The sequence below is a fragment of the Oncorhynchus mykiss genome, chromosome 1, assembly GCF_057628025.1.
Source record: "Oncorhynchus mykiss isolate SJ-2025 chromosome 1, ASM5762802v1, whole genome shotgun sequence".
In the NCBI taxonomy this organism is placed as follows: Eukaryota; Metazoa; Chordata; class Actinopteri; order Salmoniformes; family Salmonidae; genus Oncorhynchus; species Oncorhynchus mykiss.
Genome location: NC_143022.1, coordinates 87599455 through 87612638, shown reverse-complemented (window position 1 = coordinate 87612638; position 13184 = coordinate 87599455). Strand labels below are relative to the sequence as shown.

Here is a 13184-nt window from a genome sequence, read left to right as displayed (position 1 = left end):
GCCCTGGATTCCTCCTAATTCAAGACAATGCTAGACCTCATGTGGCTGGAGTGTGTCAGCAGTTCCTGCAAGAGGAAGGCATTGATGCTATGGACTGGCCCGCCTGTTCCCCAGACCTGAATCCAATTGAGCACATCTGGGACATCATGTCTCGCTCCATCCACCAACGTCACGTTGCGCCACAGACTGTCCAGGAGTTGGCGGATGCTTTAGTCCAGGTCTGGGAGGAGATCCCTCAGGAGACCATCCGCAACCTCATCAGGAGCATGCCCAGGCGTTGTACGGAGGTCATACAGGCACGTGGAGGCCACACACACTACTGAGTCTCATTTTGACTTGTTTTAAGGACATGACATCAAAGTTGGATCAGCCTGTAGTGTGGTTTTCCACTTTAATCTTGACTCCAAATCCTGACCTCCATGGGTTGATAAATTTGATTTCCATTGATCATTTTTGTGTGATTTTGTTGTCAGCACATTCAACTATGTAGAGGGAAAAAGTATTTAATAAGAATATTTCATTCATTCAGATCTAGGATGTGTTATTTTAGTGTTCCCTTTATTTTTTTGAGCAGTGTATATAATACATTTTATTATTGCAGTACAGTAGTTATTATACATAGTAGCTGTCTATACTAAGATCTTAATACACGTTTGATCATGATTAGTTACAGGCATAGGACATTAAACTAGATCAATAAGATCATGATGTAAGAAATAAGAGACAAGGGGAAAGGTGGTGGAACATAACTAATAACAGAAATGTGATGATAATCAGAACAAACACAGCAGACTGTCTTCAGTAGTTTATTACACTAAAGGATAGAGGTGTCTTCCTGGGGTGGGTTAAGAGGTATGACAGAAGAATATTGGAGGCAGATAGATGTTGTGACACAGGAGAGGAGTGTTCTGTCCTTCCAGTAAAAGGAAGGTCTTCTCAGTCAGTCACTACTGTGCAGCTGCTGCCCTCTGCTGGAGAGAAAGTGAAACATTCAGTCACAATCTCCATTGTGACGTTTCAACTAGATACAGATCTCCTCCTATCCTAACCTTAACCTTTGGTGGGGAATTTTTTTTTATCTGACCCAAGATCATCATCTAGGTGCAACGTCACCCTAAACCCAGGTGCAGTCCACACTGTAATGTTATAGATACACACTGATAACAATAGTTTAGCTGATCACAATGTGATAATAACATTTTACATGCAGCAAAATAAAAAAACGAAGACAGATTTGTGTGGTTAAAAAGTGATGTTTAGTACACATAGTAATGTGGTGTTGTCTGTATCTTTGTTGAGAGATCAGCATCATCTGGTACAGCAGACAGAGGAGACACCAACACTGACCTGTGTGGTCACCTGTAGAGCTAGTGAGCTGTAGACCACATTCTCATCTGGTTCTGCTGACTACAGAGGAGGAACAGGTAGAGAGGTGAACAGGGATAGTTCTGTCATGATGGAGATACACTATAAAAACACACTTCTCTGTGAAATTAAAAGGGTAGACAGTTATAATTGTGATATGTAACATAAATGTGATATATTAGGCCTACAGCTATAATGGTGATGTAACCATGACTATATTAACACTGAGGAAACAATCACCTACTGTTGTTTCTGATAACATAATACTAGCTGTGGAGAATCAGTAGAACAGCTTTACCTTGGTCTGTCCTTTTAGTTGGGTCTTGTGCTGGGGGATGACAGTGCTGTATGTGACATCATCATCAGCTTCAGGAAATGGATCCTGTTGGTAGAGAGACGCCCAAGTAACAAAAACGTGTTGTTATACTGTTATAGTGTACATTTACCTATTGCTTGTTCCAAGACAGAACATTAGACTGGAAATACAATTGTTTTCTAAAACAGATGCACATTTGCCAAGGCAGTGACGTTTTATGAGTAACAGCAATAATGTTGTCTACGAGTCGAGATGCTTGTAGCCATAAGTTGACCTTCTCTTCTGTCCTGAACTGATCAGGCATCACAGTGCTGTACATCACGTCATGGCGTCTCTCTGGGTTTGGCCTCTGAGAAATGGACAGCACAGAAGATAAACACATGGCTACATGCATTGGAAGAGACCCGGAACTTCAGATGCTCAGCTAGCTTCGCTCACCCTAGAGGAGGAGATCAACCATTTCCAGGCCCAGGGACATGGACTAGTCTGTGGCAACCTAAATGCCAGAACTAGACAAGAAGCCCTCAGCACGCAGGTGGAGAAAACACCTACCTGGAGGTGACAGCATTCCCTCCCCCATATGTCCCCCTAGACACAACTACGACAACATAACCAACAAAAATGGGTCACATTTCTTGCAGGTCTGTCGGACAATGGGAATGTACATAGTCAATGGTAGGTTTCGAGGGGACTCCTACGGTATTTACACCTATAGCTCATCTCTTGGCAGCAGTAAATACAAATTCCATCTTGACACCGTTGCCCTAGAGCACCCAAACTATACATACCTCTGCCTAAACATCAGCACCACAGTAACTTCAAGAAAGCTGTGAACGATCTTAGAGACAAGGCAAGAAGGGCCTTCTATTCCATCAAAAGGAACAGAAGGTAAACATATGGATACACGCACAGGAAAAGAGACACACTTCAGATACTCAGCTCACACTGCAGAGATGGAGGAGAAAGAGAGAGAGAGAGAGAGGGGGGAGAGAGAGAGAACCCCAGCTCACACCGCAGAGATGGAGGAGAAAGAGAGAGAGTGAGATTGAGAGAGAGAGAACCCCAGCTCACACTGCAGAGATGGAGGAGAAAGAGAGAGAGAGAGAGACAGAGAGAGACAGAAGCCCAGCTCACACTTCAACAGCGTTTATGACCAGGTCCACCTCTACAAAGCAGCAATCCCAACTTTCTCCAGGACCCTGAAGGACGTCACCCTGAACCGTACCCCCAGCAACTCACACAGGAGGAGCAGAGCAACGGACTCCCCACCCAGATTAGCGAGACACCCTCCCAGACCTATAAGACCCCCTACTGAAAGACCTGCACTTAGAGAAGCCATGTCAAGATGACCTACACCCAGACCACAGCATCACCAGCCACATCCCAACCAGCTAAGACTCCCCCAAGCAAAACCTGCCACACCCTTTATAGGTAACCCCCATTTCAGACCTATGCCCCTTCTTCCCACCCCATTCCCCCCACCCCTGTGGCAAGGACCTCAACATAACAGCAGAACATGAGCCCAGGCCGTGAGCAGAGCAACAGCCCCAACCACCACTATAACACCCTCCCAAGCCCCATCCTGCAATCTAAGAGGTACAGTTGAATTTGGAAGTTAATATACACTTAGCTTGGAGTCATTAAAAATAATTTTTCTACCTCTCCACAAATGTCTTGTTAACAAACTATAGTTTTGGCAAGTCGGTTAGGACATCTACTTTGTGCATGACACGTAATTTTTCCAACAATTGTTTACAGAGAGATTATTTCACTTATAATTCACTCTATTTACAATTCCAATGGGTCAGAAGAATACATACACTAAGTTGACTGTGCCTTTAAAGAGCTTGGAAATTTCCAGAAAATGATGTCATGAATTTAGAAGCTTCTGATAGGCGAATTGACATAATTTGAGTCAATTAGAGGTGTCCCTGTGGATGTATTTCAAGGCCTACCTTCAAACTCAGTGCCTCTACTTGACATCATGGGAAAATCAAAAGAAATCAGCCAGACCTCAGAAAAAATTGTGGACCTCCACAAGTCTGGTTCATCCTTGGGAGCAATTTCCAAACGCCTGTTCATCTGTACAAACAATAGTACGCAAGTATAAACACCATGGGACCACGCATACCGTTCAGGAAGGAGACGTGGTCTGTCTCCTAGAGATGAACGATCTTGGTGCGAAAAGTGCAAATCAATCCCAGAACAACAGCAAAGGACCTTGTGAAGATGCTGGAGGAAACAGGTACAATAGTATCTATATCCACAGTAAAACGAGTCCTATATCGACATAACATGAAAGGCCACTCAGCAAGGTGGAAGCCACTGCTCCAAAACCGCCATAAAAAAACAGACTAGGGTGTGGAACTGCACATGGGGACAAAGATCGTACTTTTTGGAGAAATGTCCTCTGATCTGATGAAACAAAAATATAACTGTTTGGCCATAATGACCATCGTTATGTTTGGAGGAAAAAGGGGGAGGCTTGCAAGCCGAAGAACACCATCCCAACCATGAAGCACGGGGGTGGCAGCATCATGTTGTGGGGGTGATTTGCTGCAGGAGGGACTGGTGCACTTCACACAATAGATGGCATCATGAGAAAGGAACATTATGTGGATATATTGAAGCAACATCTCAAGATCAGTCAGGAAGTTAAAGCTTGGTCGTAAATGGGTCTTCCAAATGGACAATGACACCAAGCATACTTCCAAAGTTGTGGCAAAATGGCTTAAGGACAACAAAGTCAAGGTATTGGAGTGGCCATCAAAAAGCCCTGACCTCAATCCTATAGACAATTTGTGGGTAGATCTGAAAAAGCGTGTGCGAGCAAGTAGGCCTACAAACCTGACTCAGTTACACCAGCTCTGTCAGGAGGAACGGGCCAAAATTCACCCAACTTATTGTGGGAAGCTTGTGGAAGGCTACCCGAAACGCTTGACCTAAGTTAAACAATTTAAAGGCAATGCTACCAAATACTAATTGAGTGTATGTAAACTTCTGACCAACTGGGAATGTGATGAAAGACATAAAAGCTGAAATAAATCATTCTCTACTATTATCATGTCATTTCACTTTCTTAAAATAAATTGGTGTATAACCTAAATTGTGATATAACCTAAAACAGGGAATTCTTACTAGGATTAATTTGTCAGGAATTGTGAAAAACTGAGTTTAAATGTATTTGGCGAAGATGCACGTAAACCTCCGACTTCAACTGTACGTATCAGATGCTCAACATGCTCTGCTCACACCTACTGTGATGGTCCAGGAACCCAGACTTCATCAAAGAAATTGGAAATATAGACATTGTCATCCTACAAGAAACACGGTATAAAGGAGAGGGACCCACTGGTTGCCCTCTAAGCTACAGACAGCTGTTAGCCACATCCACCAAACTATCAGGTGTCAAACAGGGAAGAGACTCAGGGGGTATGCTAATTCCGTATAGAGCAGACCTAACCCACTCCATTCGTCAAAACAGGAACATTTAACATCTAGCAAGAAACTAATAATGAAATGATCTCAACAGAGAAGAATGTCCTCATGTGTGCTACCTATATCCCCCCAATAGAATCCCTGTGCTTTAACGATGACAGCTTCTCCATCCTAGAGGGGGAGATCAACAATTTCCAGTCTCAGGGATGTGTGCTAGTCTGTGGCGGCCTAAATGTCAGAACTCAAAAAGAACCTGACACCCTCAGAACACAGGGGGACAAAAACCTACCTGGAGGTGACCATATTCCCTCCCCCATATGCCTCCCTGAAGCATCAAAGCCAAAGGAACGGAATAAATTTAAGTAATGCTTTAGAAAGAAGGAACGTAGTGTGAAATCTAGCAAAAAACAATTAGTCAACAACAAATTCAATCCCTTCTAGAAAAGGTCCTGGACAAAATGTTTCACTGTAATGGTGAAGGTGTAAACTTGGCAGTAGAAAACCTAAACAGTATATTTGACCTTTCAGCATCCAAAATCAAATCAAAAATGTCAAGCAGACAACCTAAGAAAATTAACAACAATGACAAATGGTTTGATGAAGAATGCATAAACCTAAGAAAGAAATTGAGATACCAATCCAACCAAAAACATAGAGACCCAGAAAACCTGAGCCTACGCCTTCGCTACGGTGAATCACTAAAACAGTGCAGACATACACTATGGAAAAATAAGGAACAGCATGTCAGAAATCAGCTCAATGTAATTAAAGAATCCTTAGAATCTAACCAATTCTGGAAACTCTGAACAAACAACAACACGAAGAGTTATCTATCCAAAGTGGAGAGGTTTGGATAAACCACTTCTCCAATCTATTTGGCTCTGTAACAATGAACAAAAAGCAAAAACATATACATGATCAAATACAAATCTTAGAATCCACTATTAAAGACTTCCAGAACCCACTGGATTCTCCAATTAAATTGAATGAACTAGAGGACAAAATACAAACCCTCCAACCCAAAAAGGCCTGTGTGGCTGATGGTATCCTAAATGAAATAATAAAATATACAGACCACAAATTCCAATTGGCTATACTTAAACTCTATAACATAATCCACAGCTCTGGCACATTCTCCAATATTTGGAAACAAGGACCAGTGGTGTAAAGTACTCAAGCAAAAATACGTTAAAGTACTACTTAAGAAGTCCTTTTTTTTATCTGTACTTTTCAACATATATATCATTCAATTGGCGAGGGCACTGGAACAGTCTGCAGCACCCGGCCTCACCCTACTAGAACCTGAAGTCAAATGTCTACTGTTTCCTCTTGTTCTGGTTCTTCTGTCCCCAACCAAGGAGGGCCTACAGCAGCACCTAGATCTTTTGCACAGATTCTGTCAGACCTGGACCCTGACAGTAAATCTCAGTAAGACAAAAATAATGGTCTTCCAAAAAAGGTCCAGTTGCCAGGACCACAAATACAAATTCCATCAAGACACCGTTGCACTAGAGCACACAAAAAACTAGACATACCTTGGCCTAAACATCAACGCCACAGGTAACTTCCACAAAGCTGTGAATGATCTGAGAGACAAGGTAAGAAGATAAGGAACATCAAATGTGACATACCAATTAGGATTTGGCTAAATATACTTGAAACAGTTATAGAACCCATTGCCCTTTATGGTTGTGAGGTCTGGGGTCCACTCACCGACTCTGCATGCAGAATTCTGCAAAAATATCCCCAGTGTACAATGTAAAACACCAAATAATGCATGCAGAGCAGAATTAGGCCGATACCCACTAATGATCAAAATAAAGAAAAGAGACGTTAATTCTACAACCACACAAAAGGAAGTGAATCCCACACCTTCCATAACAAAGCCATCACCTACAAATAAATGATCTCCAAGAAGAGTCCCGTCAGCAAACTAGTCCTGGGGCTCTGTTCACAAACACATACATACCCCACAGAGCCCCAGGACAGCAACACAATTAGACCCAACCAATTCTTGAGAACGCAAAACAATTATTACTGTCACGCCCTGACCTTATATATCTCTGTTTTCTATAAATAATGGTTAGGTCAGGGTGTGACCAGGGTGGGTCCTCTAGGGTTGTTGTATGTCTAGGGTTGTTGTATGTCTAGGGTTGTTGTATGTCTAGGGTTGTTGTAGGTCTATGGGTTTTTGTATTTCTATGTTGGCCTGATATGGATCCCAATCAGAGACAGCTGTTTATCATTGTCTCTGATTATGGATCATATTTAGGCAGCCCTGTTACACACTTTCTGGTGTGGGATCTTAACTGTGTGTAGTTGCCTGTCAGAATGATGTTGTATAGCGTCACGGTTCAGTTGTTATTTTGTTAGATTGTTTGGTGTTCAGTCTTTTAATAAAGAGAATGTACGTACGCATACTACGCTTCATACGATGATTGTGACAATTACTTGACACATTTTTAAGAATTTACAAAATACTGAGCAAACTAGAATGCTATTTGGCCCTAAACAGAGAGTACACAGTGGCAGAATACCTAGTGGTGAAAATACCACAGTGTGTAATCACAGCAGCAAGATTCGTGAACTGTTGCCACAAGAAAAACCTTTACAACATATATTTGCGTATTTATTTTCCCTATTGTACTTTAACTATTTGCACATCATTACAACACTATAGGTGGCAGGGTAGCCTAGTGGCTAGAGTGTTGGACTAGTAATCGAAAGGTTGCAAGTTCAAATCCCCAGCTGACAAGATACAAATTTGTCGTGCAGCTTCTGAACAGGCAGTTAACCCACTGTTCCTATTCCCTCGTTGAAAATAAGAAGTTGTTCTTAACTGTAAAAAATGTATAGATGTAATATCTCATTGGAAATGTATTTTGGAACTTTAGTGAGTGTGATGTTTACTGTAAATGTTGTTTTGTTATTTAACTTTGTTTACTATCTATTTCCCTTGCTTTGGCAATGTAAACATATGTTTCCCATGCCTACCTCCCAAATTGTTTTTAATTTAATTGAGTTAAGAGAGAGAGAGTGTTAGTGTTTTTATGAATAATGACTAAACAATATCTACGTTTAAATAGAACTATAACTAATTAAACTCTACCCTGTTTTATTATATCTGATTAATAATGTTAATTCACAAGGAAGGGATTGTGCAGCATGAAACAGGGGGTAATTAAACATAATAAATACCATTCCAGCTGGGTTAGGGAGGAATGGATTGTGGGTTTTTAAGTAAGTAAAGAGGGTCGTTAACCTATGGTTGAACCAACTCAATTTAGCTCTGGGAGGTTTAGATAAGGCAGCGAGTGTCTCCCTAGGTTTTCCATTATCTGGAACTGTCTGCTGAATAGTGATAGACGAAGGTGAGATTTCAGAAGTTAATCTTGATATGGTTTGTGTCTGGAGTGAGTGAGCTAGGGGGTTGGAATAAACCTTTGAACCTGTTTTGCCTTGGTCGATAGGAGGAAGGATATTTTATAACCTATGACGTCAAATTTTGTATATAAACTGTTGTTCGTGGTTCCATGGCAGCGAGCTCAGAGAATAAATACTATTATCTAATTTTGATAAGACTGGTCTCTATCTATTTTATGCAAATAGGAATCTTACAAATTCTTATAAAATAGACTGAGTGAATTTAATTAATGAACACATATAGGAATTATGAAATTCCGATGACAGAGAGAGAGAAACACCAGCTCAAGCTGCAGAAATCGAGGACAGAGAGATAGAGAGAGAGAGATAGAGAACACCAACTCACACTGCAGAAATCGAGGACAGAGAGATCGAGAGAGAGAGATAGAGAACACCAACTCACACTGCAGAAATTGAGGAGAGAGAGGAGAGAGAGAGAGAGAGAAGGAGAGAAGGAGAGAGAGAGAGAGAGAGAGAGAGAGAGAGAGAGAGAGAACCCCGGCTCACTGCAGAGATGGAGTTATTGGTTCTAGTCCAAGATCTCCACAGAAAAATACAAGTTTTATTCAGTTTGTACCTGCTGTGCTATTTGTCTGGTTTTGGTCACTGCTCAGAGTCAGCAGACTGCAAATAAATAAATAGCAAAGAGGAACAGGACTTGTCTATTTACCACCTAAACCACAGTTTGTTTCAGTGAACTGACAATTTCCTGTTATCTGTCTTTTTAACAGTCTTTTTAACATCTTGAGAGTTATAAGAGATTGGGTTCAGTTAGAATATGGGACCTTTTATGTCAACTCATTGATAGTCAACTGAAGAGGTAAAGCTGGAGTCAAATGGTAGATGATCCCAGATCAACAACAGATTTGCAGATGGTTGAAAATAATAAAATTAAAGAAGTGTATCCTACCACTGAGTTGTTAGTTGTCTGGTCCTTGGCCTTATTGTCCTCTGGAATAAATGTAACAGTACAAATTTAGACCGTCCCCTCGCCCATACCTGGGCGCGAACTAGGGACCTTCTGCACACATCAACAGTCACCCTCGAAGCATCGTTACCCATCGCGCCACAAAAGCCGCGGCCCTTGCAGAGCAAGGGGAACTACTACTTCAAGGTCTCAGAGCAAGTGACGTCACTGATTGAAACGCTATTTAGCGCCCACGCTAACTAAGCTAGCCGTTTCACATCCGTTACATAAAGAGAGGGAGATGTCAGTAACTTCTGAGTTTGTTATAGTACAATAATACCTCTGAATGGGTTTCTAAAAGACAATTCCTCCAAATGTTTTCTGTCATTCAAGATGAATCACTGGCAAGAAATATACTGTTGGTCACAATATCAATACATTTAGTATTTTCTAAACTATTCTCCTGTTTTATATTCACATAAAATGACTACTTACTATGCCTTCTCCACATCTTCCATGTTACTAGGATACCAGCTGTCACCACCACCAACATGCCCAGAGAGATGAGTAGGACTTTCACGGACCTGATGACAACTTGAATTAAAAATACAATTAAGTAGATCATTATAAATTGTTCATTTGTTGTATGCACTTGTTGTGATACATGGAACAATGATTTATCTGTTCACATGTGTGGAAGTTGACCATGCAAATGAAGAGATGATTATTATTGAGATTATGACTATTTATTAAGTTTGCAACTTGTTCTTGCACATGAGTGAGTATAACACAATAATGCTGCTACTTCTCACAAGGCGACCACAGAGATGTTCTACCCAGGAGGAAGTGATAACAGTCTCTATATGCATTTAGGGAGGGTGTTTGGTTAGCATTAACTGTTGTAGTGTATGATGGAATTGTAATGTTTCTCTGAGTTCATATTATCTAACAACATGTGGGATAAAACATCTGAAGGAGTGATAATAACCTCTGGTGGACTTCCTCCATGTTCCCCTCAGCTCCTTGACTTGTGTTGTCAGTCTGAACAGGCTCAGCAGTTGGAGAGGCAGAGGGTTGTTGAGGGGTTGGATCTTGGGTTGCTGTGAGGTAAAACAACAATATCATCAATGAAGTTAATGGTAAACCAGACAGTCAGGTTGTATAGCAACATCACATTCATAGTTCATATTACAATTAGTTCCAGATGATACCAGTGGATAAAACAAAGGGAATCATATTGATCATAAAGTATGTGATTGATCTACTAACTTGAGGTCATCTTAGAGGTTCTCTGTGTTGCATTTTGTTGACTGACAGTGATGTGAACAGGCATCTCTAGTTCTCCAACTCTACACCAATACCAGTCAGTGTTCTCCATCTTCAGTCCACTCATAGTCACTGTTAAGGCTTTTCTGTTGTTGCCATCACTAGTCCGCTTTAATGTCACTGATGTTCCATGTAAAGTCCCAGAAAACCCACTCACACAATCACCACCCATCCTGCACCACTTCATGTCTCCAAAGTTACTATAGTAACAACAGACAGTGACACTCCCTCCTTCTACTCCAGTCACTTCCTGTTGGTCCACATAGAGTTCTGGAGTACCTGAACACAGGTAAAAAACAAGAATTCAGAGAATAAAAAAGTGCTTTTACAACAGCCTCCTTACAAATTCCTTCAAGCTGCATTCTGTGATTGGTATATCCATTTTTTGTCTTTTAAATTCATAATAATTATATATAGTCATTGATTCTTGAAGAACGTAACTATCCTCACAAGCTTAGTTCTGTTACTCCATCATGACACAAAATATAATCTTGTTTTAACTACATGTACAGTATAGCTCTGTCTAGGAATTATTCATTCTACTTTACTAGATACAAGCAGTGAAGGGATCTTACCTGGAGTGACAGATAGGTAGAACCATTGTATCTTGATATCTATTCCTCCATTGATCTCCACAACACACCTGTAATTCCCATAGTCCCATGACGTCAGGTCAGTCATGGTCACGGTGAATATTCTCTTGTTGATGTCATCAGATATTGAGGTCTTACCACTGCTCTTAGGATGGTCAGTACGTACTACATACGAACATACATCCCAACCTAATCCTTGACACCAGTATTTCACATGGTTGATGTGATTCAGATCATAGTGACATGGGAAGGTGATGGAGCCTCCAGTCTGCACAGACACATGCCTCACTGTGGACAAATCAACACAAAACACATTTAAATTTGAGTTAAAATGTAATAGAATCTTTATAGAGGAAACATTTAAAAATCACATTAATCCAACACTTGAAACAGCTTGTTCATGATTGAGATTGATTATACAGTGTTTAAAGTGAACTGACCCAGGTGAACTGACCCTTAATTCATAGAAATGTGACCCTTACCTGCTAAGAGTCTGTCGAAGATGAGGAGTAGGAGGAGGAGGAGGGAGAGATGAAGAGCCATGTGAGAGTTAGAGTCTGCCTCTTATGGTAAATGGTACCTGAGCACAAATGTGTGTCAAGGACCAAGGCACCAGCCAGAATGACTCTACTTCCTAATGTTAATAGACTTCACTGTCTGTAACTCTCTTCCTGCTTCTGTTTGTGTGTACATTCCCCCCTCAGTGGCAGATAGGAACCACTGCAGTATATAGACTACTTTTAAAAAACTTCTTAGGGATAGCCCCCTTTTTTAAAAATGTTTGCCCAAATGACATACCCAAATCTAACTGCCTGTAGCTCAGGCCCTGAAGCAAGGAAATGCGTACTCTACAATTTGAAAGGAAACACTTTGAAGTTTGTGGAAATGTGAATTTAATGTAGGGGAATATAACACAATAGATCTGGTAGAAGAAAATACAAAGTTAAAACCAAATGGTGATTTTTTACTTCCATCTTTGAAATGCAAAAGAAAGGTCATTGTTAACCCTCCCGTGGTCCTGGGGTCAGGGTGACCCAGGTCCTGTGTGTGGAGGGCTCCCCTTTCTGTGCTCTGCGCTCGCGGGTCAGAGCGACCCAGGCCCTGTGCGTGGAGGGCTGGCGCTCTTGCGCTGGCGGGTCAGAGCGACCGTGCCAGCCACTGGCGAGGCGTGTGCCTTCGAGCGTAGTAGAGAGTCTGCGAGTGTGGCGAGGCTGTGCCCGGCTCCCCGCTCTGCGCTCTGTGCTCTGGCCTCCCCGCTCTGCGCTCTTGGGTCAGAGGGACCCTGCAAGCCACTACACAGGTCCGGACGTGCCTCGCTGTGTGCTAGAGAACAGCCGAGTGTTGTAGTTGTGCTCTGCGCTCGTGGGTCAGAGCGACCCAGGCCCTGTGTTTCCAGGGCTCGCGCTCTGCAATCTGCGCTCCTGAGTCAGAGCGACCCTGTCAGCCACTGGCGAGGCGTATGCCGTTGAGCGTAGTAGAGTGTCTGCGAGTGTGGCGAGGCTGTGCCCGGCTCCCCGCTCTGCGCTCTGTGCTCTGGGCTCTGGGCTCTGGGCTCACCGCTCTGCGCTCGTGAGAGCGACCCACCCAGCCGCTGCACAGGTCCAGACGTGCCCCGCCGTGGGCTAGAGAGCAGCCGAGTGTTCTTGTTGCGCTCTGCGCTCTGTGGGTCAGAGCGACCCAGCCAGCCGCTGCACGGGTCCAGACGTGCCCCGCTGTGTGCTAGAGAGCAGCCAAGTGTTCTTGTTGCGCTCTGCGCTCGTGGGTCAGTGCGACCCTGCCAGCCGCTGCACAGGTCCAGACGTGCCCCGCTGTGTGC

At 42.5% G+C, this 13184-nt stretch overlaps 1 protein-coding gene across 1 annotated transcript; it reads right to left on the bottom strand.

Annotated features, from left to right (window-relative positions):
• Positions 1 to 1189: 1189 nt before the first annotated feature.
• LOC110531070 (uncharacterized) lies at positions 1190 to 12068 on the bottom strand. Its single transcript, XM_090243159.1, has 8 exons — positions 11851 to 12068; positions 11351 to 11656; positions 10719 to 11054; positions 10438 to 10549; positions 9945 to 10033; positions 9453 to 9493; positions 1664 to 1747; positions 1190 to 1407 (listed from the first exon to the last, which is right to left on the bottom strand). Exons 1-8 carry the CDS (start codon positions 11909 to 11911, stop codon positions 1309 to 1311), a joined length of 1128 nt encoding a protein of 375 aa, XP_090099285.1. The 5' UTR covers positions 11912 to 12068; the 3' UTR covers positions 1190 to 1308.
• Positions 12069 to 13184: the final 1116 nt, after the last annotated feature.

What these genes read in the sequence shown, in the direction of transcription:
- LOC110531070 (XM_090243159.1), bottom strand. Translation starts at nt 11,911, where the DNA reads ATGGCTCTTCATCTCTCCCTCCTCCTCCTCCTACTCCTCATCTTCGAC. An exon ending in GAAGATGTGGAGAAGGCATA is followed by an intron (nt 9,494 to 9,944) that starts GTAAGTAGTCAT and finishes CATTTATTCCAG; the next exon opens with AGGACAATAAGGCCAAGGAC. An exon ending in AACTAAAAGGACAGACCAAG is followed by an intron (nt 1,408 to 1,663) that starts GTAAAGCTGTTC and finishes CCTCCTCTGTAG; the next exon opens with TCAGCAGAACCAGATGAGAA.